This window comes from Pelmatolapia mariae, linkage group LG3_W (assembly GCF_036321145.2).
Source record: "Pelmatolapia mariae isolate MD_Pm_ZW linkage group LG3_W, Pm_UMD_F_2, whole genome shotgun sequence".
Classification (NCBI taxonomy): Eukaryota; Metazoa; Chordata; class Actinopteri; order Cichliformes; family Cichlidae; genus Pelmatolapia; species Pelmatolapia mariae.
The window spans coordinates 52,285,271-52,313,235 of NC_086229.1; the positions used below are offsets into that span (position 1 = coordinate 52,285,271).

The 27,965-nt window shown below is 40.8% G+C and overlaps 1 protein-coding gene across 2 annotated transcripts; it reads right to left on the minus strand.

The window, feature by feature from the left end:
• LOC134624632 (NACHT, LRR and PYD domains-containing protein 5-like) lies at positions 1 to 26,735 on the minus strand. Of its 2 annotated transcripts, none has more exons than XM_063469646.1 (12): positions 26,483 to 26,735; positions 20,934 to 21,001; positions 18,958 to 19,024; positions 13,536 to 13,607; positions 13,249 to 13,344; positions 12,836 to 12,919; positions 7,858 to 8,066; positions 5,630 to 7,418; positions 5,266 to 5,439; positions 4,891 to 5,064; positions 4,254 to 4,300; positions 1 to 3,983 (listed from the first exon to the last, which is right to left on the minus strand). In XM_063469646.1, exons 3-12 carry the CDS (start codon positions 19,017 to 19,019, stop codon positions 3,451 to 3,453), a joined length of 3,240 nt encoding a protein of 1,079 aa, XP_063325716.1. In that variant the 5' UTR covers positions 19,020 to 19,024; positions 20,934 to 21,001; positions 26,483 to 26,735; the 3' UTR covers positions 1 to 3,450. The 2 variants fall into 2 exon arrangements, with proteins under 2 accessions (XP_063325716.1, XP_063325715.1); XM_063469645.1 differs by having other exon boundaries at positions 18,958 to 19,027.
• Positions 26,736 to 27,965: the final 1,230 nt, after the last annotated feature.

Genomic DNA, 27,965 nt, shown 5'->3' on the forward strand with positions numbered 1-27,965 from the left:
TAATGTGGAAAAATATTTATTTTACATACTTTTAATAATAACAAAGAAAGAGACACTTAAACCGAAAGCTACTCTTTGAAGAAGAAGTGGATCAAGAAGCATTTAAAGAAAAGGATTTCATATCATTTGGGTTCTCTCTCCTAAACCGATCTCAGCTGAATCTACACAGAGCAGCAGAAGCTGACAGCAAGCAGATCATGTTCCCTGCAGTCATAAAACATACAAATATAATTGATGTGGGTGGGGGAAAAGATCATGTGTCCACATTTGGAGAAGTCCTCATTAACTTTATGAAATTTTACCTTTCACTATTTTGTCAATAATCTGTTTTTATAATAATTAGTTTTTTCTGCAGGCCTGAGTGGTCGGAGTAATCCATTGTAACAGCATGCTGCCAAAGTATTTCTTCCTCATAAAGAGTGTGTCACCTCGCTGCCTGTTCCACTTTTACTTCATGCTGAGAGAACAGCTTGAACTATCAAATCAGCACTCACATTCTGCCTTTAAAGTGCCGAAACCTGGATCTTATTTACTGTTAATATATCAAATCTCATTACGAAACATTTTATTTTTGACCACAAGTAGCAAATTTCAAACACTGCTGAAGTAGATAAGAAGTGCTTAGGAGACATTTCTTGTTTTTGCTGACGTGCATATAGACGTTATACCGTTAAACATAGTTAATGATGTAACACACGCAGTGGAAAACAGTTCATCTCTAAACAACAAAATGCAACAACAAAACTTTAAAGTGAACTTCTAAAATAGTTACAAACACAGAAATCACACAAAATACTGTTGGTGGACAAAGCAAATGATAAATTCACGAATAATCATTTTAGCAGCATGGCTCATTGGATAAGAACACCTTTGGTATTTAATTTAATGGTTCAAATTTTTATTTTAGGAGAAGCTTTTTGGAGAGATATTTATAATCGCCCATAGAAAACACCTCCTGGATTTATTTTGCTGCTGCCATTTTTAAAACTTTTGGTCTGAGCCTTATATTTCAAGTTTGTTGACTTGGTTTTACTTCCAACTTTTGTTTACTTTTGTTTAATTGGATAATAATAGACAATAATTATTCAGTCAGCATCAACTTCTAATAGCTTTTGTTAATGTGCTAAGCTAAATCTATTCAGTCATATAATGTGTCTATTATTACAGGGCTGTTCTAAGAAACACTTCCCATTAGACCCACCTCCCTTTTTCCCCAGTTCAACAAGGTGTTACTTGTTTTTACTTTACTATCATTTTTATCAGTGTGAAGTCTTAACACACATTTTCTGGTGTTGTGTGTTCCCAACAAAAACTGCTGACCAGTTTCTTTAACAAAACCCCCCCCCACAAAACCAATAAAAGTCTTAGCTTACAATTCCCATTCAACTTGTACACATTAAAACAGCCAAATAAATGTTATTGTTAACAATAATGAAGTAAAAGACAGAATAAGTGGGAAGTAAACTGCCTGCTGTCTCTGTCTGTCTGTCTCCCCTCCATATACGCAGCTCCACTTTTCTGTCGTTATCACCGCACATTTGGTTTACACCTAAATATCCTTGATTTGATCCCGAGAACAGACAAAAATCTGCCAACACAAACCTCTTCTTACAGCTCCCAGGTTTATCAACCTAAAGAGGTACTTACATGGTAGTTTACATCTATATATAATAAAAAAACTCAAACTTCAAAGACAGGACTAACGTGCATGTCAACATTGTCTCATAATACAAGAAACCAGAAGATTTGCAAATGATACCTTTTACAATAAATCTGGTTGACAAAGGTGCAGAGCTGAAAGAGTTGAACTAACAAAACTACAAAAATACAAATGTGTTGGTAAAATCCAAGCAAACACACATGTATAATGTCACTGCAGTGCATACCTCAAACACCAAGACAGGTCTGTTTGTGGTTTTATGCATATTATGTATTATTGAAGTACAAGGATTAGCGCAAAGCATAGCATTTCAGTAAAAGTAGCTGAGCTCCAACACCAAAATCCTAAACCTGCTTGTTGGCAGGTTTTCTCTCCCGATTCCTCACACTGTGCCCAGACCAGCTGACTGACACTCTCATTCATTCCTTCATTTTGAGAAGTTTACATTTTTACAAACACTGACATCACTGCACATTACTTTTTCTCTGTATACCTAACATCACTTACATATAACATATTTACAATGATGGAAACAGCAGTTACATCACCGATTTATTATCAGCTCAGAATAAAAGTCTCTAGTCTTCATCTTTCTAATTCTGTGACTCTGTGAACAATAATGCAGTCAGACTATGAGTTTCCTTCCAATAATTTTCCATTATTCACAATGGCCTAATTTTTCCAACATGACCTGAGATATTTATTTAAAATGGCGCATCCTTGTAAAGCTTTACTGAAATATTAAAAATGTATGAGACCTGTGAAATTTCTTAGAACATGTTTGCTTTAGTGATAAAACTTTACATTCATTAAAGACTTGGAAAACTGCCCTGTATTTTTTCAGGTAAAACCTGATTATTTACAGTAAGTAAGTAAAACATCTTTGCTGTGACTGTAAGAGAGTCATCATCTGGTGAAGCTGAGATTACATCAGATTATAAATGGAAATATTAAATATTAACCATTTATATTGAGTAATATTGAGTAATACATGTTTTTTAGTGAATAATTATTTAAATGGTAAAATGGCTGTAAACTATAGTAAAATCTGTTCATAAAAAATGGCATAAAGGGGATCAGGTTGATTAAAATGACTCTTTTCTTCTCCTGTTTTTATAGATAACCATCATCTTCAGCACTGACCTTGTTTATTACTTGTTGCCATGGTGAGTTGTAGCATGAGAAGGCTTTCTTTCTTTACATGCTTAAAACAGACTGAACATACTCAGAGTTGATTAAACTCGGATCGGTTGTTGTGGAAAAGGAAACTCAAGAGTTTATTTTTAAACTCAGAGTTTGTTGGTTCCTGGGAAAAGGTACAGACCAGATACATCAGCATATAAATATAAAAGCAAACAGTGATCCTGCCCACTAATCTGTAGGTTTCACCTAGAAATTAAGTATTAAGTAATTAAGCTGCCAAGCAGCTTAATTATGTGGGTGTGTGTGGAAAATGGATTTTAGTTTTAAAAAGAAAGTTTTGGGCTTCTGTTTCTGAAAGTGGTTATTTAAATACAGAATAGTTTTGGTGGTTTAAATTCGGCTTTAGGCTCCATGTTCTGGTTCAACAGGCCTACATTAAGCTGGTGTGTTGGTCCTCTTTATTTGCATCTCTAGATTTCAGGTCTTTCTCTGTCTACTTTTCTCCTGCTGAAAAGAAATGATTACTGGGAGCAATGTTTAGAGCGGACTCACTAACTAACTAAGGTTTAGTCATAGATAGTAATTGCTCCTATTTCTGTGAAAATCTACTCGTTTGGCTGTTAACCTGCCTGCAGTGAGAGATGTTTTTATGTTACCTGACAAAACAATACAGATGACTGAGGGTGAAGAGCAACAGCAGGGTAGAGGAGATCAGTGAAGGTTGTTTTGAAGGTGTGGAGGCGGATGATACTGTCAGAGGAAACTCTGTAAAAGGACAAACTTTTGGCCTCCGAATCCAGATACACCCCGACCCGACTAGAGCGCAAGGCCTGAGGAGTTACATGGACCTTCTCTTTGTTGTGCTGAACAAAAAAACCCTCATCAGCAGAAATCAGACACCACGACTTGTCATTGTGTCCCAGCTTGCAGGCATCAACATCCCCTTTCCTGCCAATGTTTCTGTATGTTAACCCAACACAGAAGGGCCCTGACACCTCCAACTCAAAGTAACAGCGTCCTTGTAGTCCCTGTTCACACAGCACCTGCTGACAGCGATTAAACCTCTCTCTGTGATCAGGATACGGCTGCTCCTCCTCCACCCAGGTCACCTTTCTGTTCCCTTCAGAGAGCAGCAGGTTCTTGTGAGATGTGCTGGAGTTCAGAGTGAGCTCACAGGCATCTGGAGGTAAGAAAACACTTATGTAATCAGTAAATACAGTTTAAGTCCACTGTTGGCAGCACTAAGTATATAGCTCCTGGGAAATAAGTCAGAGACTGAGGGAGCTGTTCTCTGGAAGCACAAAAGCAAAAGTCTGTGTGTGACAGTTAACCTGTAGAATCTGTTTAACAAATAAATACCTTGTGTAACACTGTCAATGACTCCTAAAGAACAAACCGTAAGATTTAGACATTACAACATTCAGCACTTCAGATTTACACAGATACTCACATTTCTTGAACCCTGGTTTCTTCCGGTGACTTCCACCATGTTCTAAACTGTGGAGAAAAATTATAGTAGTAAAGTATTAATGTATCTGTTGCCATATTAGTAATATGTGCATCTATTGTTTTCAGCACCCAGTAATGATATCTTGCACATGATCAAAATTTACTAACAGAAAAGTTGAAAAATATAGCACTTCACAATTTTCAAAGCCTGAAACACCAGCAAAGAAAGCTCAAGGATGTGATGTTGGACTGATTTTACTCAAGTGAAAAACCAAAAAACAAAGCCTGTAAACACTTCAGATGGAGCAAAGATTTAAGTTCCTCATTATGGGAAATGACCTATAAGTAGCTGCTAAGGCAGAGAAAACATCTATTGATTTTTGATGGTTTGTTAGAGCCCCGATTATTTTGAGTCTTGTTTGTCAACAACCACAAGGAGAAGCATTACCTTATTTTAATTTATTTGGTTATTCATTTTTTTTACCATTAAAAATGATAATTTTAGGGAACAGAGTTGTATTAGCCAGACCACATCCTTTAAAATCAGCAGAAATAGCTTCCTGGGGCGTTTATATGCTAACTGTGAACTTTGGGACCATCTCCGTTACAGTGAATGCTACATAGATACAGTTAATTACTTGAGCTGGCTGAGCTGGTATTGTTTATCATCCTTCAGCTCAGAGAGCTTCTTTGCTCCAGTTTCTCCTGGATCGTTGTAGCTCAGGTCCAACTCTTTCAGGTGTGAAGGGTTTGACTTTAGAGCTGAGACCAGAGACTCGCAGCCTTTTTCTGTCACCAGACAACCGGATAACCTGAGAAAACACAATATTTGATACATCAGAAAGTATTTTAAATAAATAAAATAATGGCAACGAAAATGAGGTTCTACATAAGAACAGATCATGTTCTGTTCAAATGTCTAAAGAACAGGCTCTGCCAATTATGTTAAATTGCTGCAGGTTTGGTGGGTTGTTAATCCATTGTGGTGTTGAATATAAGCATTAAACATGTACCTCAGAGTTTCCAGTCTGCAGCACTGACTCGACAGTCCTTTACACAGCAGCTCCACTCCTGAATCTCTCAGGTCATTGTTGCTCAGGTCCAGATGTCGTAGAGGTGAGAAAGGGAAGGTGAGACCAAAGGCCAGATGTTCAACCCACTCTTCAGTCACTTTACAGTCTGCTAGTCTAAACAGGGTGATAGGTTTTTGAAGGAAAAAAAACAGTTTAAAGCTGTACATAAAAATACATAATGAAGGCATCATTTCCATTGGGGACAGGGAGGATCTGTTCCCTCTACTTTCTATTAACATTCAAGCCAACAATCTTTCGTATTGTTGGCTTCATTAAGGGTTAAACAGTTAATCTGTTTACTTACAAGGCTGTTCTGCTGCTTCTCACTGCTGGTATCAGCCTCCATCTGCCCTCATCTGATGTGTTGTAACTCTTTAAGTCCAAGACTTCCAAATCATTCTTCGATACCTGCAGCATGTAGGCCAGTGCAGAGCAGTGCAGGGGAGTCAACTCTGTTTTTGAACGATCTGACAGTTTGAGATATTCCTGAATCTCATCTTTGACTTTGTGATCTCTCATCTCAACCATAGTCTGGAAAAGGTTGATGCAGCTGTCTGGAGAGAGGTTCTTCCTTCTGATAGTCTTGAGGTAAGTCAAGATTTTCTTGTCAGTATCTTGACTTTGATCTGGTGGAGCCAGCAGAACCTGAAGGACTCTGCGATTGGGTTCAACCAGGAGGCCAAGAAGGAATCTCAGGAAGAAGTCCAGGTGGCCATTTTTCTTCTCCAGCACTTTATCAACCGTCATCTTTAACAGATCAAGTAAAGAATATTCTTGGCTCTTTAGATCGAGGAAGCTGCTGAGCTGTCTGGTATCATTATTTATGAAACAGTGATAGACGTGGAGAGCTGCAAAGAACTCCTGCACAGTCAGATGTACAAAGAAGAAAACCTTTTTCTGGGAAATGATTTCTTCTTCCCGAAGTACTGTGGTGCAAAATCCAGAGTAGATGGATGCTTCTTTAATGTCAATGCCAAAGCCTTCCAGGTCTTCCTCATAGAAGATGAGGTTGTTCTTCAGCAGCTGCTCAAATGCAAGCTTGCCGAGTTTCAGAAGAAATTCTTTGTGTGTCTTCAGAAGCTTTTCTTTGTTTGTCTCAACCTTCTTGTCATATTTTCTGCTTCTACGCTTTGTTTGTGCAAACAGGAAGTATGACATCATCTCTGTAAGAGTTTGAGGAATTTCAGTTTCAGTTTCTCCTCCAAAGACTTCCTGGAATAACACTGCAGAAATCCAGCAGAAGATCGGGATCTGACACATGATGTCGAGACTCTGTGAAGACTGAATATGTTTAATGATCCTTTCAGCAAGACCAGGATCATGACTAAATCTCCTCCTGAAGTATTCAGCTTTTTGAGGATCATTGAACCCTCTTATCTCTGTCACCATGTCAACATGTTCTGCAGGGATCTGATTGGCTGCTGCTGGACGGGAAGTAATCCAGAGCTTTGCTTCAGGAAGAAGCTTACCCTGGATGAGGTTTGCTAGGAGATTACTCACAGATGTTACTTCCTTGACAGATGTTATAGTCCTAAAGCCTTCAAAGTCCAGCTGAAACCTGCTTTCATCCAGACCATCCAGGATCAGAACAATCTTGGTTTTGGTATAATCCACTGAATCTTTGAGTTCAGACAGTGTGGGGTGAAATAAAGTCAGGAGCTCATGTAGGCTTTTCTCTCCTTTAATCAAATTCAGCTCTCTGAAAGCAAGACTGAAAACAAAGTCTACATCCTGGTTTTCCTTCTCTTCGGCCCAGTCAAGAATGAATTTCTGCACAGAAAATGATTTTCCAATTCCTGCAACGCCCTTTGTCACAACTGTTCTGTGAGGTTTGTCTTGACCAGGCAACGGTTTCAACACATCATTTAGATTTATTATTTGTTGTTCTGAACGGTGTCTTATCAGTTTACGTTTGAGCAGCCTGGCTTCATGCTCTTCATGTGACCTTTCACTCTCTCCAGTGGTTATATGAAGCTCTGTGTAGATGTTGTTCAGTGAACTCAGCTTGTCACCATTACCTTCAGAGACTGAGGAAAATGTCTCTTTCATTGCTTCTTTTAATTTCTTCTTTGTCTCCAAAAGATCAATTTTACCTGTAATGCAGTGAAACACATCAAAGATGCTCAGCTGGTTAATACCAGATCGCTTTAATTTGGTCAGAGAAAAATGCGAGAAATTCCTGACCTGATTTGGGGGTTTAAATCTTCTTAAAATTTTGAAAAAATTGGTTTGTAAATTACATTAAATGGATGAAAATCGTATAAAGGTGCTTTATAAATACAGTCCAGTTACCAAAAACCTGATACTCTTGGATTTAATGTGTGTTTTTAAACTTAACTTAAAATGTAACATTTCTTAAAAGATCAAATGTATTTTTATTTGGTTCTTTGATTTATTTATTGTCATGCAATCTTTCTTTAACCAAGTCATTAAAGACTAAAAGATGATTCCCAGCAGTGATTATGCAAAACTCTGTTAACACATTTTTTTGCAGTAACAGAGATAGTAGTGACATAAAGTATGTCAACTTACCAATATGTGTTTTTGTGTCTGTCTCTTGTTTTAATGTTTTTCTGGATTTCTTCCCACACTGAGGACAAAGACAGTCTGCTGTTGAATCAGACTCATCCAGGTCTGAGCTGAGACACAGTTTGCAGCACCAGTGTTCACAGCTAAGCTGAACTGGATTCTTCATAACATCTTTGCAAACTGGACAGGTGGATGGCTTCTCAGTTACTGGTCTGTAGGAGGGTTTACAAATTAGACCTTAATTTAATTACTATAGCATGATTTTAGCTAATGGATAAATGGTACTGGTAGTTGAATAAATTGGTATGAAAACGGATAGATGTTTGCTCTTAACTGTGTTACAATAAAATTTGAGAGGACAAACTTTTGTCACAGACAAAATTTGGGACATTTCTCAGAAATCACACAAATTACTTTCTTAAAAGCCCCACGTAATTGTTTTTTTTTTTTTTGAAAGTTCAGTCTCTGCCCTACAAAGGAGTATTTGGGCCACATAAAAAAGTTGATCATTTTGAGATTGAAGTCGAAATGTAGAGGTTACAGTTGTTGTTTCAAGACAAACTGCCACAGCTGCTGTAACCTCTGCAAAATGGCTTGTTTAGATGAATTAGTGAAGCAAACTGATCGGCCACAACATAAACCCTCTTTATTGGACGACGCTTTAACCATCGATACTTTTGCAACTGTCCATTACCAACCATTTCATTTTATACGAATCCCCTCTAAGACGCAGCTTTCTCTAACATCTATTCATTGCCCATATATTTATCACCACACTGCGTTTATGTGCTAAAAGAGCATTTCCTTCCTTGTTGCTAAAACTGACTCTGAAGTATAATTTCACTAACTCAGAGGGTACAACAAACATGGTAGTTTATCTTGAAACAACAGAGGTATTCTCTACATTTCTTTTTTTTTTTCTAAATAGAATTACTATTTCAACTCTATCCTCAAAATGATCAACAATATGTTTTTTCCCTAATAATCCTCCGTACTGCTCTGCCTCATGTTTCCCTGTTTGATATCATTCAGCTTCCTCTCCATCAGCTCTCTCAGCTGGATGTGATATTTCCTGTTTTCCTCTGCAGTCTCACTGAGCTTAAAACAGTTAAGTCACAGTTAAAAACAGTTTCCCCTTCCCCAGTGGTTCTAGTAATAGTTGCTCATGAACAGCAGACAGTCCAAGACAATAAAGTTAGTCTAAGTCTGCAAGATGAGAGAATTATTGGAGAGAGACTCAAATAAAAAAAAGAGAACCAAGCAGGGTAAAGCAAAAACACACAAATATGATGGAACTAGGTATTTAGGAGTAACTTACATTTTAAAACCCCAAACAACTGGAACAAAAATACATTTAAACAAATGATTATGAGTAATGGCCTTGAGCTGAACTTTATGCCCACAACAAATTCACATGTAATCATTTGGTCACATGGGTCTAACGAAATCTGCGGTGTCCACTACATTTCATATAGTGGAAAATAATTATCACAATATTGCCCTAAATGACTGTGATATGACACGTGATCGAATGTTTCGTCCATACTGTCCACTTTTATCTCTAATACACGTTTCTCTGAGCCTGTTTGATTCAACACGTTTGCCTCAGAAGCAGCATGAATGCCAGTGTCGCCTCAAACCAAATTTGTGATCATTTCATTGTACATGCAATTCAATGCACATAAATTCAAACCAAACTGGATCACTGACCTGTTCTAACCTGTTCTAACTCATAAACCTAACTAATCACACTGCTCCTCCTGGACCTGGCATTAGCTAATTGTTTAGAGCTCCCTTTCTAGTGGCTGTTCTTTAAGCTTGAGTTTCAGTAGTGTGATAGAGGCCCTTAGTAACTGCGGTCTAAACACCGGTGCCTCTTTGTAAAAGCAGGATTCACAAACCCATTATTTTTGTAATCCGCACCGTGGACTCATGTTCTACTTGTCGTTCCTCAGACAGCATTCAAACCATAGCAGAGCAAAATTCAGAATTATTGCATTTCCTCTGCCTTAATGGGCTGCATCCCAATCTGCTTCAGTCATTATTAACTTTGTGGAAAGTACAGTCTTCCAATATGCCCTCATATGCTGCTTCTGGGGCAAACCCCTCAAATTAAACAGTTTCAAATTCAAGGTTTTGTCTGCTCCTCTCTCCTCGCCTTGGTGTTCATAAGGCAGAAGTGCTGAAAACATGATTACAAGTAAATTATGAATTCCTTTCGTCAGTTGCTTTGTATCCAAGCTTAAGGGTGTCCAATAACTAGTCCTCCAGGGAGAGAGCCCACTAATAATCAGGACTGCCAGTACATCTGTCAGATGCCATAGCACCAGTCTCCTGCAAGGCACTGCACTGCTCTTTAATTTAGTTCATGTGATCAGTCTTAATCTGGTACATCACATTGGACAGATTCATAATGAACACCCTCATCCCTCATAGAGACAAATACATTAACACTATGGAAGTCCATATCAAGCACTAAGTATAGCACTAAATATAACATTGTCAACCTGCTTAAGAATATTTGTAATGCAAGATATTTCACTCACTCAGTAAATCAGAATTACCTTTGTCTCTCCGTCTTACCAACGTTCACCAACGTTATTTTCAGCAAAATAACGTTGGTGAAGTCTGGAGAGGCCTCAGAACCATCTCGGGCCACAAACATCAGAACTCTCTGCCTGGGAGGGATGTGAGGTGGGCAAATGAACTGAATCATTTCTTCAACAGATTTGATTCAGCCATGAGGCAGTCTCCAACATCGGCTGCAGACTCAACCACCCCCACTGCTGCTGTTCCACCTCTGACACCTCAGACACTTCACACCTCCTCTATTCACCCTGCTCACTCCTCCCCACCCCCAACAACAGCATCCAATACACAATCAACACAAGGCTCCAGCCTGTCTCTCTCAACCACCCAGGTTAGGAGGGAACTGAGGAGGATTAATGGCAAGAAGGCAGCGGGTCCAGATGGCATCAGCTCGAGGGTCGTCAGGTCCTGTGCAGACCAACTGTGTGGGGTGATGGAGCACCTCTTCAACCTGAGCCTGAGGCTGGGAAGAGTCCCACAGCTCTGGAAAACCTCCTGTGTTGTACCAGTGCCAAAGACTTCACGCCCCAAGGACCTCAACAGCTACAGGCCGGTGGCTCTGACATCCCACCTGATGAAGACCCTGGAGCGGCTGGTCCTGGCTCAGCTTCGGCGCCTTGTGAGCTCATCACTGGACCCACTTCAGTTTGCCTACCAGCCTGGCATTGGAGCGGATGATGCCGTCATTCACCTCCTACATCGCTCCCTTGCTCACCTGGAGACCGCTGGGAGCACTGTGAGAATCATGTTCTTTGATTTCTCCAGTGCCTTCAACACTATTCTTCCCTCGGTTCTGAAGGACAAGCTGGAGAACTCAGGAGTGGACCATCACCTCACTACCTGGATTTTGGACTACCTCACCGACCGACCACAGTATGTGAGGACTCAGGGCTGTGTGTCGGACAGGGTCGTCTGCAGTACGGGGGCCCCACAGGGAACGGTTCTGGCTCCGTTCCTCTTCACCATCTACACTGCAGACTTCTCCCACAACTCCACCCAGTGCTTCCTGCAGAAGTTCTCTGATGACTCTGCAATCGTCGGCCTCATCACTGATGGGGACCACAAGGAGTACAGAGGACTGACTCAGGACTTTGTGGACTGGTGCCAGCTGAACTACCTCCAGATCAATGCCAGTAAAACCAAGGAGCTGGTGGTAGACTTCCGCAGGCACAAACATCCTCCACTGCAACCACTGAACATCCAAGGTATGGACATTGAGACTGTGGACAGCTACAGGTACCTTGGTGTTCATCTGAACAACAAACTGGACTGGACTCATAACTCAGACGCCCTCTACAGGAAAGGGCAGAGCAGGCTGTACCTGCTGCGGAGACTCAGGTCGTTTGGAGTGGAGGGCCCACTCCTGAAGACCTTCTATGACTCTGTGGTGGCCTCAGCCATCTTTTATGGTGTGGTCTGCTGGGGTGGCAGCATCTCTGCTGGGGACAGGAAGAGACTGAACAGGCTGATCCGAAGGGCCAGCTCTGTTCTAGGATGCCCTGTGGACCCAGTGGAGGTGGTGAGTGACAGGAGAATGGTGGCTAAGCTGTCATCCCTGCTGGACAACATCTCCCACCCCATGCAGGAGACTGTGACAGCACTGAGCAGCTCCTTCAGTGGGAGACTGCGGCACCCACGGTGTGGGACGGAGAGATTTCGCAGGTCTTTCCTCCCCACTGCTGTCAGACTCCACAACAAAGACTTTAACTGATCATACACACACATCCACAAATGTGCAATAACACTAATGTGCAATAATCTTTCTGGCACCGTTGTATTTTTCACTCTGTTGTATATAACATTTGTATTCTATTTTTATCCTATTGTATATTTTATTCTATTTTATTCTACTGTATATAGTATTCTATTTTTATTCTATTCTGTACAGTTGTGTACTGTATTTATTCTTATTTTATTTTATTCTAATTGTCCTTCATAACTTTTGCACTGTCCACTTCCTGCTGTGACAAAACAAATTTCCCACGTGTGGGACTAATAAAGGTTATCTTATCTTATCTTATCTTATCTTAAAAACGAAGGGCTCAAACTTGGATCTGTCGCTCCTCAGCAACATGGACCCAGACAACGCCGTCAACTGTGAACTAGACAGAAAATAATTCATATGAAACATTTTGATCACAAATCTTCACAAATGCATTTGTCAGTCTTGGTTATTTCAACCCCCCAGAATGCAGCTGTAGTCCAAGATGTTGGAGTCAGCGTACATTTGCAAGATGAGGGACTTAGTGCAGCAAGGACTGAATGGCAGTAATGACCTCGACAACAACAACCTCTCCACTGAAGATAGGAATAAATCAATAAACAACATGATAGGCTGAGAGTAGAGAGTTAGGAGTGAGTGTTAGGTACTTTTAAAATAAATGAGAATTACCTTTGTGTCTTAAAACCGAGTGGCTCAAACTTGGATCTGTCACTCTTCAATGACATGGACTCAGACGAAGCCGTCGACTGTGAACTAGACAGAAAATAATTCTATGAAACATTTTTGATAGCGATATCATTTCACTGAATGTGTCTCATTGTGTCTTACTGTCTGACAGTTCAATCAAATTATGACAACACACCCCAAACACACTTTCCATAGCTCATTCTTGTAGATATAAACATGTTCACAAATACGTCACTCTTAGCAATTTCAACCCCCTGTACTAAAATGAAACAACGACCTCCACAACAACAACCTCTCCATTATGAAGGATTAAATCAATACACCACATTATGGGCTGAGAGTAGATAGGTAGTGGTGGCTGGAAAGTACTTTTTTTTAATATAAATGAGAATTACCTTTGTGTCTTAAAACCAAGTGGCTCAAACTTGGATCTGTCACTCTTTAAAGAAATATCGCTCGGCGCTGCAGATCCAGGTCCCGTAGACTGTGAACTAAACAGAGAACAGTCTGTTTACTGACTGACATCAATTTATTTAATTTATACTGTTTGTCAGATATCAATTCACCAAAACTTTCAATATAATGAAGCATTTTAATTTTAATTTGAAGCATGTCCACAACTCCACATTCTTTTCAGAAGGTACAGTGACAAGACATTTGTTAGGGTTCATAGATTTACAACCTTTCAAAGCCGAGGGGCTCAAACTTGGATCTGTCACTCTCACTCATGCTGGGAGTGGTACTCATCTGTGAACTAGAAGGAGAAACGGTTTTAGGTCTCAAACATGCCAAAAAAACCCCCCAAGATGATCACTTTGATAAATGCCCTAATTCATAAATGTATGTTAGAGTTAGATTTTTTGTGCTGGAGATGCTGGATGAATTTCGGTAGGGTTATCTACCTGAGTGAAGTTGGCCCCCCCACCTTCTTCAAATCCAACAAAAGTGGTATCAAACGTTTGTGCTACGTTTGTGCTGGTTTGTGCTGGTTTGTGCTGCAAAAATTTTCGTTTGTGCCGCTATCATTTTAAAGATATTAATAAAAATTTCTAGAGGTCATCAGAGGTCAACCAGCCCCCCCACATTAATGGAATCAAACAAAACTGGTGTCAATCAACTGTGCTACGTTTGTGCTGGTTTGTGCTGCTAAAATTGTCGTTTGTGCTGCCTCTGTTTTAAAGATATTAATGAAAATGTAAAGGTCAAAAGGTCAACCAGCCCCCCCACATTACCCAAATCAAACAAATTTGATGTCAAAAGTTTTTGCTACGTTTGTGCTGGTTTGTGCTGCAAAGATTTTCGTTTGTGCTGCTATCATTTCAAAAATATTAATAAAATAATGTCCTGATGCGTGCTCAATCATCTAGGGAAGTAAATTCCAAAAGGTTGATTCTGTTCATCCGGACATTTTCAGTGGAAGAAACATTTTGTCACTCATCCAGGTGACTTCTTCAGTCTCAGCTGACTGCAGGTTTCCCCAAGCTTATAAACAGTACATTTGCACAGTGAAGGAAACTACCACCACTGAATGAACAATGGGCTGGGGGGTTAATTCCATGATTGTTAGTATGCAAATTTTTATGACCATTGATCAACGACTACTAATCAAAGACACAGATTCTCAAATGGCCATGAGTACCATTCACAGAGAGTTGGGGAATGGCTGCAATCACAGCATTGTAAGATGGCGAAAGATGTACCCTTGGGCCCCCCTTCTCGATTCAGAGATGGTCAGCATCCTGACAGCCTGATGGACGAAGCTGTTTCTCAGTCTGCGGGTTCTGGCCCGGAGGCTCTTCAGTATCCTTCCTGATAGCAGCAAACTGAAGAAGCTGTTGAAGGGATGAGTGGAGTCACCTGTAATGGAGAGGGCCTTCCGGATGAGGCAGGCGCAGTAGATCTCCTGGGAGGGAGGCAAGAGAGGTCCCCACAATCCTCTCCGCTGCTCTCACTACCCGTTGTCATTGTTTTCCTGCAGGACCCAGTGCAGGAGTCATACCACACAGTGATGCAGTTGGTGAGGATACTCTCAATGGTGCCTCTGTAGAAGGTGCTCATAATGGGGGTTGAATCTCTTGCGCTTCTCAGTTTGCAGAGGAAGTAGAGTCACTGTTGGTCTTCTCCACATTCAGGGACAGATTGTTGTAGCTGCACCACTCTGCCAGATGGTTAACTTCACCCCTGTAGTAGATATCATTATTGTTGCTGATGTGACCTACCACAGTTGTTTTGTCTGCAACTTGATGAAAAGGTTGGAGCTGTGTGATGGTGTGCAGTCGTGGGTAAGCAGAGTGAAGAGAAGGCGGCTCAACACACATCCTTGAGGAGCCCCCGTATTCAGTGTTGTTGGGCTCGAGGTGTTGCTGCTGACCCGTACTGTCTGCTGTCTTCATGTCAAGAAATCTAGCAGCCAGTTACAGTGGCTATTTGGCCCCCTTGAACTTTTCCACATTTTGTCACATTACAGCCACAAACATGAATCAATTTTATTGGAATTCCACGTAAAAAACCAATACAAAGTGATGTACACGTGAGAAGTAGAACGAAAATCATACATGATTCCAAACATTTTTTACAAATAAATAACTGCAAAGTGGGGTGTGCGTAATTATTCAGCCCCCTGAGTCAATACTTTGTAGAACCACCTTTTGCTGCAATTACAGCTGCCAGTCTTTAATGGTGCGTACACACTGAACACGATAGAGGCGGCCAGAGCGTCAGGTTCACATGTAAAGTCAATGGAAAGAGCGCGATGACACGCGATTGCGCATCCGGCGAAAATGCGGAAGCAGATTTGCGTCGCGAAAACGCCAAAACCCGTGAAACGCGCGTCAGTGTACCGCGTGGGGCGCGTGTGACTCGCGAAGAAAACCACGCGTGTCAGATTGTGTGTTGCATTTTGTGCACACGCTCGAGTTGGAAAATATGAACTCCGGTGTCAAATCGCGCCCCGACAACCAATCAGGAGGCCGGTGACGTGGCTGTAACTAGGTCAAAGGGGCAGATCCAGCCAAAGCCCTTCATTCGTCATTCAGTATGGAGGAAAAGCTCATCAGTGCCGTGGCTAATCATCCAGAGCTAAATGATGCTAGTTACTACTTCTACCGAGACAGGAATAAAACAGACCTAGCTTGGAGGCACATTAGTGAGGAGATTGGGCAACCTGGTAAGTTCATTCATTCTGCTTTTTAATTTCCAGACTGACCCGATGAAACCGTGCAAAAGTTAGCAAGCCCGCCTACTGTCCCGATATTTTCCCACTGATGTACAAATACCTTTCCGCTAACAAGATAATGTGTTTATTCAGAGGACATCTGCAGCACAACACATCTGGCACAACTTCTTCCCACATTTCCGGTCCACGCGCGTGGAAAGATGCAATTTCGAGGCGCGGTGGATTTTCCCTGGATACGCGTTGAGGTGCGAATGTGCACGCGTCACATTAGGGGCGTTTGGGGCGTTTTCGCTCGCCTCTATCGCGTTCGGTGTGAACGCACCGTTAGGGTATGTCTCTACCAGCTTTGCACATCTAGAGACTGAAATCCTTGGCCATTCTTCTTTGCAAAACAGCTCCAGCTCAGTCAGATTAGATGGACAGCGTTTGTGAACAGCAGTTTTCAGATCTTGCCACAGATTCTCGATTGGATTTAGATCTGGACTTTGACTGGGCCATTCTAACACATGGATATGTTTTGTTTTAAACCATTCCATTGTTGCCCTGGCTTTATGTTTAGGCTCGTTGTCCTGCTGGAAGGTGAACCTCCGCCCCAGTCTCAAGTCTTTTGCAGACTCCAAGAGGTTTTCTTCCAAGACTGCCCTGTATTTGGCTCCATCCATCTTCCCATCAACTCTGACCAGCTTCCCTGTCCCTGCTGAAGAGAAGCACCCCCAGAGCATGATGCTGCCACCACCATATTTGACAGTGGGGATGGTGTGTTCAGAGTGATGTGCAGTGTTAGTTTTCCGCCACACATAGCGTTTTGCATTTTGGCCAAAAAGTTCCATTTTGGTCTCATCTGACCAGAGCACCTTCTTCCACATGTTTGCTGTGTCCCCCACATGGCTTGTGGCAAACTGCAAACGGGACTTCTTATGGTTTTCTGTTAACAATGGCTTTCTTCTTGCCACTCTTCCATAAAGGCCAACTTTGTGCAGTGCACGACTAATAGTTGTCCTATGGACAGATTCCCCCACCTGAGCTGTAGATCTCTGCAGCTCGTCCAGAGTCACCATGGGCCTCTTGGCTGCATTTCTGATCAGCGCTCTCCTTGTTTGGCCTGTGAGTTTAGGTGGACAGTCTTGTCTTGGTAGGTTTACAGTTGTGCCATACTCCTTCCATTTCTGAATGATCGCTTGAACAGTGCTCCGTGGGATGTTCAAGGCTTGGGGAATCTTTTTGTAGTCTAAGCCTGCTTTAAATTTCTCAATAACTTTATCCCTGACCTGTCTGGTGTGTTCTTTGGACTTCATGGTGTTGTTGCTCCCAATATTCTCTTAGACAACCTCTGAGGCCGTCACAGGGCAGCTGTATTTGTACTGACATTAGATTACACACAGGTGCACTCTATTTAGTCATTAGCACTCATCAGGCAATGTCTATGGGCAACTGACTGCACTCAGACCAAAGGGGGCTGAATAATTACGCACATAATAATTCTCTTCACTCTGCTGACCCATGACAAGAGATTCAACCCCCATTATGAGCACCTTCTACAGAGGCACCATTGAGAGTATCCTCACCAACTGCATCACTGTGTGGTATGACTCCTGCACTGGGTCCTGCAGGAAAAAAATGACAACGGGTAGTGAGAGCAGCGGAGAGGATTGTGGGGACCTCTCTTGCCTCCCTCCCAGGAGATCTACTGCGCCTGCCTCATCCGGAAGGCCCTCTCCATTACAGGTGACTCCACTCATCCCTTCAACAGCTTCTTCAGTTTGCTGCTATCAGGAAGGATACTGAAGAGCCTCCGGGCCAGAACCCGCAGACTGAGAAACAGCTTCGTCCATCAGGCTGTCAGGATGCTGACCATCTCTGAATCGAGAAGGGGGGCCCAAGGGTACATCTTTCGCCATCTTACAATGCTGTGATTGCAGCCATTCCCCAACTCTCTGTGAATGGTACTCATGGCCATTTGAGAATCTGTGTCTTTGATTAGTAGTCGTTGATCAATGGTCATAAAAATTTGCATACTAACAATCATGGAATTAACCCCCCAGCCCATTGTTCATTCAGTGGTGGTAGTTTCCTTCACTGTGCAAATGTACTGTTTATAAGCTTGGGGAAACCTGCAGTCAGCTGAGACTGAAGAAGTCACCCGGATGAGTGACAAAATGTTTCTTCCACTGAAAATGTCCGGATGAACAGAATCAACCTTTTGGAATTTACTTCCCTAGATGATTGAGCACGCATCAGGACATTATTTTATTAATATTTTTGAAATGATAGCAGCACAAACAAAAATTTTTACAGCACAAACCAGCACAAACGTAGCAAAAACGTTTGATACCACTTTTGTTGGATTTGAAGAAGGTGGGGGGGCTGGTTGACCTTTTGACCTTTACATTTTCATTAATATCTTTAAAACAGAAGCAGCACAAACAACAATTTTAGCAGCACAAACCAGCACAAACGTAGCACAGTTGATTGACACCAGTTTTGTTTGATTGCATTAATGTGGGGGGGCTGGTTGACCTCTGATGACCTCTAGAAATTTTTATTAATATCTTTAAAATGATAGCGGCACAAACGAAAATGTTTGCAGCACAAACCAGCACAAACGTAGCACAAACGTTTGATACCACTTTTGTTGGATTTGAAGAAGGTGGGGGGGCCAACTTCACTCAGGTGGATTACCTATATTATAAGCTCTCTTTTTCAGCTGTAATAACACCAGCGAACAGCACAGATTGATTAATTCTCAACACACCATGTGCAACCCCAATCTTACAATCTTACTCCATAAAGTGAAGAACGGTTAATCAGAATTTGAAGAATCAGTACTTTTTTCAGACTGTTTCTCTATATGAAGATGCATTTGCTGAATACTGACAGTCTAATTACTAAAGGTCTTAATGGTTAGATCATCCATTAAGCTGTTTATTACCTGCTTGGAGTCTCACTCGATGACTCAACAGACACAGATCGCTTCCTTTTCTTCTCAGTCATTGTTGCTGCTGGGGTGGACAAACATGGCATTCATTGGAAATAGGTATGTAACACCTGTGCAGTTCTGTTCTTACCTGAGGTTTCGGCCACAGACTTGTAGAGTTATGCAACTGAACAAATATGTGGCTACTAACAATCAGCTGAGTCTGTCACCAGCTGATTTTCAGGGTTTGTTTTCCATTTTATTTACCTAATTTAGTGGTTTGCATTCTTGTGAATTCACAAGTAAATAATCAACTTGTAAAGCCCCATATCCTTAAATCCAGAATTGTAAGTAATACTTTTGTTTACACTTTATCAGAATCAGTTCTCAAATGTTTTTGTACAGTCTAGGGGAAAAAAGAATTCCCCCCCCCCCCCCCCCCCCCCCCCCCCCAAAAAAAAAAAAAAGTCTGTGAATCTACAGTTAATTGTACAATAACAAATCACAAGCCAAAACAAACTGAGTAACAGCCAGGGTCTGATCCAGAAAGCATGTTTAGCTAACAACTCTGACTTTGTTGATCAGATCTAGATCTAATCTGGTGCCCTGACACAGTCTGTATTCATTATTTACAATGGCTCATGTTTCCCGAATTATACTGAAATATCTCAAATCTAGCCAAGTAACATGTAGACAGCCGTATTAAAGCATTCACTTTCTCTAAAATGTTTGCCTTACTGATAAAACTTTACATTAAAGACTTGGTGCCTGCATGTGTTCTTTTAGTTTAATGTCTAACAGTTAATATTACTAAACTCTGACTGTTAACAGTGCCTCTGTTATCTGAGATCAGATCAAATTACAAACACACACACTGGAGAACATTAAAGAAGTGCTTTTCTGTAAATCTCATAGGTGACTTTTTATCTACTAATGGCAGAAATAATGAAATCAGTAGATTAGATTTCTGCTGAACATTAATGAAACTGTCATGAACTGCAGCAAAAACAGCTCTTATTTAACAGAAAACTGACTTTAGCGTGGATCTGTCAGTAAACTGTGTGTTTCTCCATATTTTTATTTTTGGTTTCTGTTTCCTACATTTGTTTCTGTCAGGTTAGAGCCAAAAAATAACATTCAAAAATCAAATATGAAATTTGGATTCCAGCGTTAAATAAAGAAAATTCAATGTAACAGACAGCATAAAAACATGTTACATGTTTAATTTAAAATTTTATTCATTCTATGGTAATAAAAAAGTAAACTTGACTGATTAAAAAGACTCTTTTTTTCACTCTCGGCTTTTAAGATAAATATCATGGTCCTCACTGACACCTGCTTATATTCCCCGGTCCTATGTTCTTCATTTAAACACCTGGTATCAGAGCTCCACTGATAATGGCTTTCTCGTCTGTAATCACACATGTCATTAACTCAGAGTTAATTGAACTCACTCTAATCTGCCTTTTAGGAACATAAACATAAATAAGTCATCGAACAGGAAACTCAAAGTTATCAACCTCAGATTTTGTGTTTTGTTGAACTTGCTTCCTAGAATAGGGCCCAGGAGGATAAAGGCAATAAAATGCAGTCAGAGGGAGGAAAAGACAGGGAATCACTGAAGACAACAGGAAAATATAAACAGAAAAACTCAAGATTACAAATGAAATCAAAACATCATAAATACTGTGCAAAACCTGGAACCATAACACAGTTGTATGCTTCCTGTTACAACTGTTTCTCCTCTGGAGCATGACTCGATGATTGCGTTTACTCGTTTATATATGTTAATGCTAATTAATTCGCACATCCTAACTCATTATAGCTGTAAAAGTTCTAAAACAGATGAAAAATCTTGATGCGAATGTTCACAAAGTCATGGCCCAACTGCAGGCAACCTTCATGAGGAGAAAAAAATGCTGTTTTTCTTTCTGGTGTTGCTCTTTCCTGAACGGCTGATTTAAAGTGACTTCATTCAGTGTTTTACTTACCAGAGTTTGTCGGGTAGAAATAGGCAGATTAATCGTCTAGCTACTGATGCAGTGTATTAGCTGGTTTTCTAGAAGAAAAAGAAGATCTGTATGATGATCTACAAAGAAAACTGCATATATGTCAGATCAAATCGGAAACATATTCTGATAGCTGAAACATTTGCACCTCTGCCTCACTTTATTCCTTATGAGGCTAACATTAAGTAACGTGGTTCATTCTACAGGGTATCGAAAGGAACCTGCTTATTAAACGTGGCTTATCTCATTATTGCAGCTGCCTGATTTTATCAAAGGCAAACACACCCAGGAAAGCACCAAAAAAACCCAGAACTACAAGTCTAAATGCTGCAACACCATAAAAATAATGTACACAGAAAATATTAAATGCTCTGTCTGTAAGAATAGGATATGATGAAAACAGCTTAAAACAGAATTCTGTTGTTGTTTCTAAAGTTGTGTAACGTTATGTTAAGTTTCTTGAGCATGTGACCACGTTAGAGCTGAAGTCTCCAGTTTAATCTCTGCCTGTCTGACCATCTTCGTCAGCCACTACATACTCTGCAACTGTGGTAGAGGATCTGTGGTATCTCTCTTTTCCTCTTTTAGTCTCAGAACTTATGAATTTTGATAAAATGAGTTCAGAGTTTTGCAAAACACCTTCCTGTAACTGTTTACCAATAAAACCTTTATAGTTAAAAAAAAGCATCTCTTCATAGGACTGAAATGGGGATATTTTGCTTTTTTGGTAAATGTGTAAACTGCTTTAGCTGAAGTAAATACAGTAAGTCACTGATTCTGCAAATTATTGCATTCTAACTGTTTTATACAGTATGAAACTGTAAATTCTACAGCAGTTTTCGATACAAACACTATTATCTAATTAATGCCTGTGCCTGTGTTCTCAATATATGAAATAGAAATAACAAATACAGAATTAGCATTATGATACTGTAAATCTGAATTACAGTAACTTATATTGGCAAATTAAGTGTAAAAGGAAAAAAACTAATCCTAGTAAAGTTCACATTTCCTTTTTATGCAGCACTCCAAACAATGAAAAGACATGTTCTTTATTTTAATTTGATTAATTAACATGTAGATATGAAGAAAAAAAACAATTTGACTACAGAGGACAGCAGTTTTAATGCGAAATGTTTCAACTTGAGTAGCTCCAGCTTATATAACACTGTGACAGCCTTTATTTCCCCTATATGTAATGAATAAACAGATTTGTGCTAAAAGGGCACGGTGCCAGCAGTCCTACTACAGTGCTCTACTTTAACTGGTCTTCATGTCAGTTGTTAAAATTTATTTACATTGTCCAGTCTCCATGTTCCCAAAGTTGCATCTGCAAATGTATTATTTCTAGTGCTCCATCTCTAGTTCATGCAAATTCATATGTGTCAGTATCATCTTCAGGTAACAATGCAAATGATATGTCTGTGAAGGTTCTCAGTCATCCAGGTCATCGTAGTCTAAGGAGCTTGGAAAGAAAAGCGTCTGGACTTCTTTAAGTTGCTTGAAGACGTTTCACCTCTCATTCATGAGCTCACCCGAAACCCTGGCTGATTAGGTCCCACACCCGCTTTCACACCTTGGCTCATGTGATTAGAGGATCGCCAGGGGGTCCTTTGTCCCTCTTTGGGGGGAAACTCCCACTGGGTTTAAATCTGGGACTCTCGACCATTTGACCTTAGAACTGAAGGAGCTTCTCGGATGAGAGGTGAAACGTCTTCAAGCAACTTAAAGAAGTCCAGACGCTTTTCTTTCCAATGCAAATGATGCTGATTAAGAATATTTTGAATACATTTAAAATAAGAACAGCTCTCTGACTGTAGCTCTGTTTTTGTGATACAACTCGTCATTTTCTTCACCACACTACAGACATCAGTTTGTTTTTACTGCATACATCCGCATAAAACTGTTGTAAACTGTGTTTACATCATTGTAACTTATCTGATTTAAATCTAATAGATGCTATTTTGAAAAGAGGGAGAAAGATTTCACAATGTATCACTGAGGATGGAAACAGGGTGCAGAAAATTCTCAGCCAGATCTGCTCCTTTGTGCAAGGAGCAACAGGATGAGCACTGACAGAGCTACAAAATGACCTCCAGCAGGTCACTGGTGTGAATGTCTCTGACCAAACGTTCTCTAGTGGGTCCTTCGGGCTAGGCAACGGCACACTGACTGACATTATGTATCCGGGTAAAATCCCTGGACCCACTGTCAGACTCTGGTGCAGTGGGTCCTGGCTTCCTCCTTAGACTGTCCAGCAGCTGAGTAATGCTTTGGTCCAGATCTAGGAGGAGATCCTCTAGGACACCACCCATGATGTTGTCAGGCATGCACACAAGCACGTGGGGGCCACAGAAACTACTGAGTACCATTCTGAGCTGCTGCAAATAAAATTGAGCACAATGGACAAGTCCACTGCAACCTTTTTTCAGTTTGATTTTCAGGGTGTCTTTGGATTTCCTCTGTAAATCGACTGGTTCATATATACCGCTCATCCACCGATTCATGAAAACACTTTGCTTGCACAAGTACTTTCTTATCTAACATTTAAACACATTTATACTCTGATAGATGCACTGGAGAGCAATTTGGACTAGAGAAGCCAGGGATCAAACCACCAACCTTACAATTAGTAGATGACCTGCTCTACTTCCTGATCATTTTACTTTTAATCAATCAATGTGGCATCCTTTCATTTCTAACACATTACCTGGTACGTTCCAGTTCAGCTATCCAGCATGACTGATTTGAAGGCGACTTTACCAACGAGGAAATTCAATTGAGTGTCATGCAGTGGCAAGAAGGGAGAGGTCAGAAACCCCAAATTTCCCTAACCTCAGGTATTTTAGAGAAACCTGCCTCTTGAAATAAGGCTTTGGCCTACACCGAGAAGCCAACATATTACAGTTTTTACTGAATGCTTAAACCCTAACTGTGATTTCCATAGCACAATTTCTAAAACTATTAATACTTATAGCAAAACCACTCACTGAGTTTGCAAAACTAAAAGCACAAACACTGCTTTACACTCAGTTTGCCATTTTGTAACACACACTTTGCAAAACTGTAGGCACAATTCACTGCACAACACTCTTTTTGCAGAACTTTAAACACAACTCACTGCTTACACTCAATTACCAAATTCCCAACACACTCCTAGCAAAATTATACACATGTATGGCTATCATTAACACCATTTTGCCAACTGTCTGGCACACTTTCACATGTGAAAACTGTCTTAGATAATTAGTCCACTTTGCAATCAGCCTAAGCACTATAAACAGGCCACAGGTAAGCTGTCTATGTGGAGTACAATGGAAGGAGCAGCAAGAGTGAGAAGAGTGAGAATCAGAGGAGGCCGAGGGAGAGGACGTGGAGGTGAAGAAGTTGGAGGAAGAGGACGTGGAGGTGAAGAAGTTGGAGGAAGAGGACGTGGAGGAGCAAGAAGAGGACGAGGAGGGGAAAGAGGAAGGGTAAGAAGAGTAAGAAACAGAATAACTGATGACATCAGAGCTACAATAGTGGACCATGTCATCAACCATGGATGACCCTGAGGGAAGCTGGCCAACGGGTTCAGCCTAAACTGAGCCGCTACACTGTGGCAGGCATCATTAGGACATTTCGAAATGAGAATCGGTAAGTACTTTGTAGCACTGCCATACTCTAATGAGAAACACAACAGTACCATACATGCAAAAATACTGAAATTGTTACTTCACAGAATTGCTAGACGTCCAGCTGTTGGGGGCAGAGGCAGAATGTTCACTCCAGAGCAAGAGACCCATATAGTGAACATGGTGATTGCCAATAATGCAATAAGACTGCGCGAAATACAGCAGCGCATAATTGATAATGACACCATCTTTCAAAATATACACAGTGCAAGCATTTCTGCACTAAGTCGTGTACTTGCGCGCCACAGAATAAGAATGAAGCAAATTTACAGAGTTCCTTTTGAGAGAAACACAGAACGTGTAAAGCAACTGCGATATGACTATGTGCAGGTAAGCTAGTGTCATTGGTTCTGAATTTGGAAGTGCATACTGTAGTGCTGTGCATGGGCCTGATGTGTTGCATTTGTTTTGTCTTGTCCAGAGAGTGATGGAACTAGAAGCAGATGCAATGGGACATGAGCTACTTTTTGTGGATGAGGCCGGTTTTAACCTCAGTAAAACCAGGAGACGTGGCAGGAACATTATTGGACACCGTGCCATCATCAATGTCCCAGGACAACATGGTGGTAACATAACCATGTGTGCAGCTATAAGCCAAAATGGTGTTGTTCACCATCATGCAACCATAGGCCCATACAACACTGCACACATTATTGCATTCCTGGACACCTTGCATGACATGCTCACTGTTCAGAGACCAGAGCAGACCCGATATGTCATCATATGGGACAATGTTAGTTTCCATAGGGCTGCTTTGGTCCGCAACTGGTTTACAGACCACCCATCCTTCATGGCACTCAACCTCCCTCCATACTCTCCATTCTTAAATCCCATCGAGGAGTTCTTCTCTGCCTGGCGCTGGAAAGTGTACGACCGTCATCCTCATCAACAGGTAGCCCTTTTACAGGCAATGGAGGAGGCATGTGGAGATATTGACCAGGCATCATGTCAGGCCTGGATACGGCATTCAAGGAGATATTTTCCCCGGTGCCTTGGACTGGACGATATCGCATGCGATGTGGACGAAATTTTGTGGCCGGACCCAGAAAGACGACATGATGTCGGCTGATTGTCTTTTTTTTCCTTTTTTTGTGAAATTCCTATTTTGTGTTCTGACTTTTTGTCTTGGTTTTGATGAGTGTGAATAAACACCAATACTTGAAGTTTGGATCCTTGTATGTTTACATGACACTATGACAAAAGTGTGACCTCAAATTGACATCTGTACACAGAGAAAGCAAAAGCCAGATGTGTTTTGTATTCATACCATCAGTGTGCAGGTGGCGCATTGTGTGCTTAGTAGATGATGGCTTGTGTGTACTGTTTGATACGAAAACACCATTTTTACGAAGGTGTGAAGAGTTAATCTAGCTGTGTTCGCTTTTGCAAGAGAACTACAATGTTTTGATAATTGGGTGACAGGTTTTCTTATTTGTGTGTAGAGTTTTGCAAAAATAGCCAATAGTTACAAAAAATGTGCTTAAGCAATCAGAAAAAACTGTAAATGTACCGTGACAAAAAATATAATAAATAGATAAACAAAATACAATAAAAAAAACAACACTGGTTCAAAAAAACAACACTGGTTCAACTATGTTAAAATAAGCTGGGCATGCAGACCAACTTATGCCTTGATCGTGTAGGTGGAAATCAGTCACACACGGCTAAATTACTGCATGTTGTTGTCAAGTTTCACAAATTGAGTACATAAACAGGGAAGTGGGAGGGCTCCCCGTTTATGCATGTGCGACGCTGATAGCAGGCCTTTTTACGCCTCGACTCTGTGCTGGTGACGCACTTTATAAAGCGCTCGCGACAGCAGGAAGCCAATCACGGAGTGATTTCCCGCGACCTTACCTCTTTGTTTATTGTTTTTAATCCAAAACGTGCTCGTCTGCCTCTCTCTGCTCATCAGATAAGAAACGAAGGAGAATTCCGTGGCGTGGGACACAGTTCGCCTCGACTGTTTGCAGCGGAGAGCCACCAAAAAGCCGTTCCGTTTTTATGCAGAGCTTTTGATAAAGATAAGACAAAATCCCCCGAGGGAAACGAATAAAAAGCTCCAGTGTTGCTGGCTCGGGATGTCATCCTATTCTGATGTTTACAAACGCCGCTCTGAAGTTTTGGCAAAACGCCCAGGTCACGTGATCACGCGTCACCCAGCTTCACCCACAGCCTTTCACAAAATGCATTATCAAACGTGATGACAACAAGAGTCCACTAGATGTCCCTGTGGAGATTGGTGTCAGATTATTTTGAGGCGCTTATTTGGACTAAATAAAAATATTTTGATGTTAATGGTTTTTATGTTAATATGATGAAAAGCAGATTTGTTCAGTGATTGTTTTCATCGTGTTTTTATTGCAATAACAGTAGTGCAGGCTTAATCTCTATGACAGCGGCACACTAGACACACACACATAGACGCACACATGCAGGTCTACAGGCTTATTTAGGACAATTAAAAATAACATCAACAACCACATCAATGTACTTTGTTTTAAAAGCATCATGAGTTACAACACACCCCTTCCTGTACTGTTTCAGGAAACACAGCATGGGGCCCACTTCTGGGGGTTTCAAAGTGTCACATGAACATGTTTGTGCGACACCTGGTACGGCGTTTTAGGAAGCAGTGCCTGACGATAGTTCTGCCACAGAGGTGCCATGGCAGGCTTGAGATTAAAGTAAATGAGTTGTTTTGCTCACTCTTTCTTTTGTAAATATGTGCTCACATGATCTGTAAATTTAAGACCATCGTGCTTCTCTGTAGTCACTGACGGACTCAGTGCTGTTGAGAACACACAGGTAGTAGGATCTTTTTAAAAATAACACAAATAATGAAGAGAACAGGAAATGGCCAAACAACAACACCGGGAAAAAAATCCTCTTCAGAAGACTGAAGTTTCACTGTACTTTTAATATAACTTTCACATCTAAAATGTTGAATATAAGCCCCTAAAAGTAGCAAGAAACTCAAATAAACATCAGTTTGCAATTTAAAAAAAAGATGTTGCTGTGGATACATTTACCAAATAGTTTCATAATACTTACAATAATATTGTTCATAAAAAAGAAATTACAAAGAAAATACTGGCAGCTGATTATGTTCCCTGATGTTAGTCTAATCTAGAGGGATGAATCTTTGAATTAATTAATCCTTTATTTCTGCCTTAAAAACATTTTTGAAAAAGCCGACCTGCCCCAGCTGCTATGGTTTCAAGTTCAAGGATGTTAATTATTTATTAAGGGTTCTTGAGGTAGCAACAAGGATACAAATGCTGACTAAAAAAGACTAAAAAGGTCAAAGTTTGCTTTTATTGCTCTGACTCTATCTTGA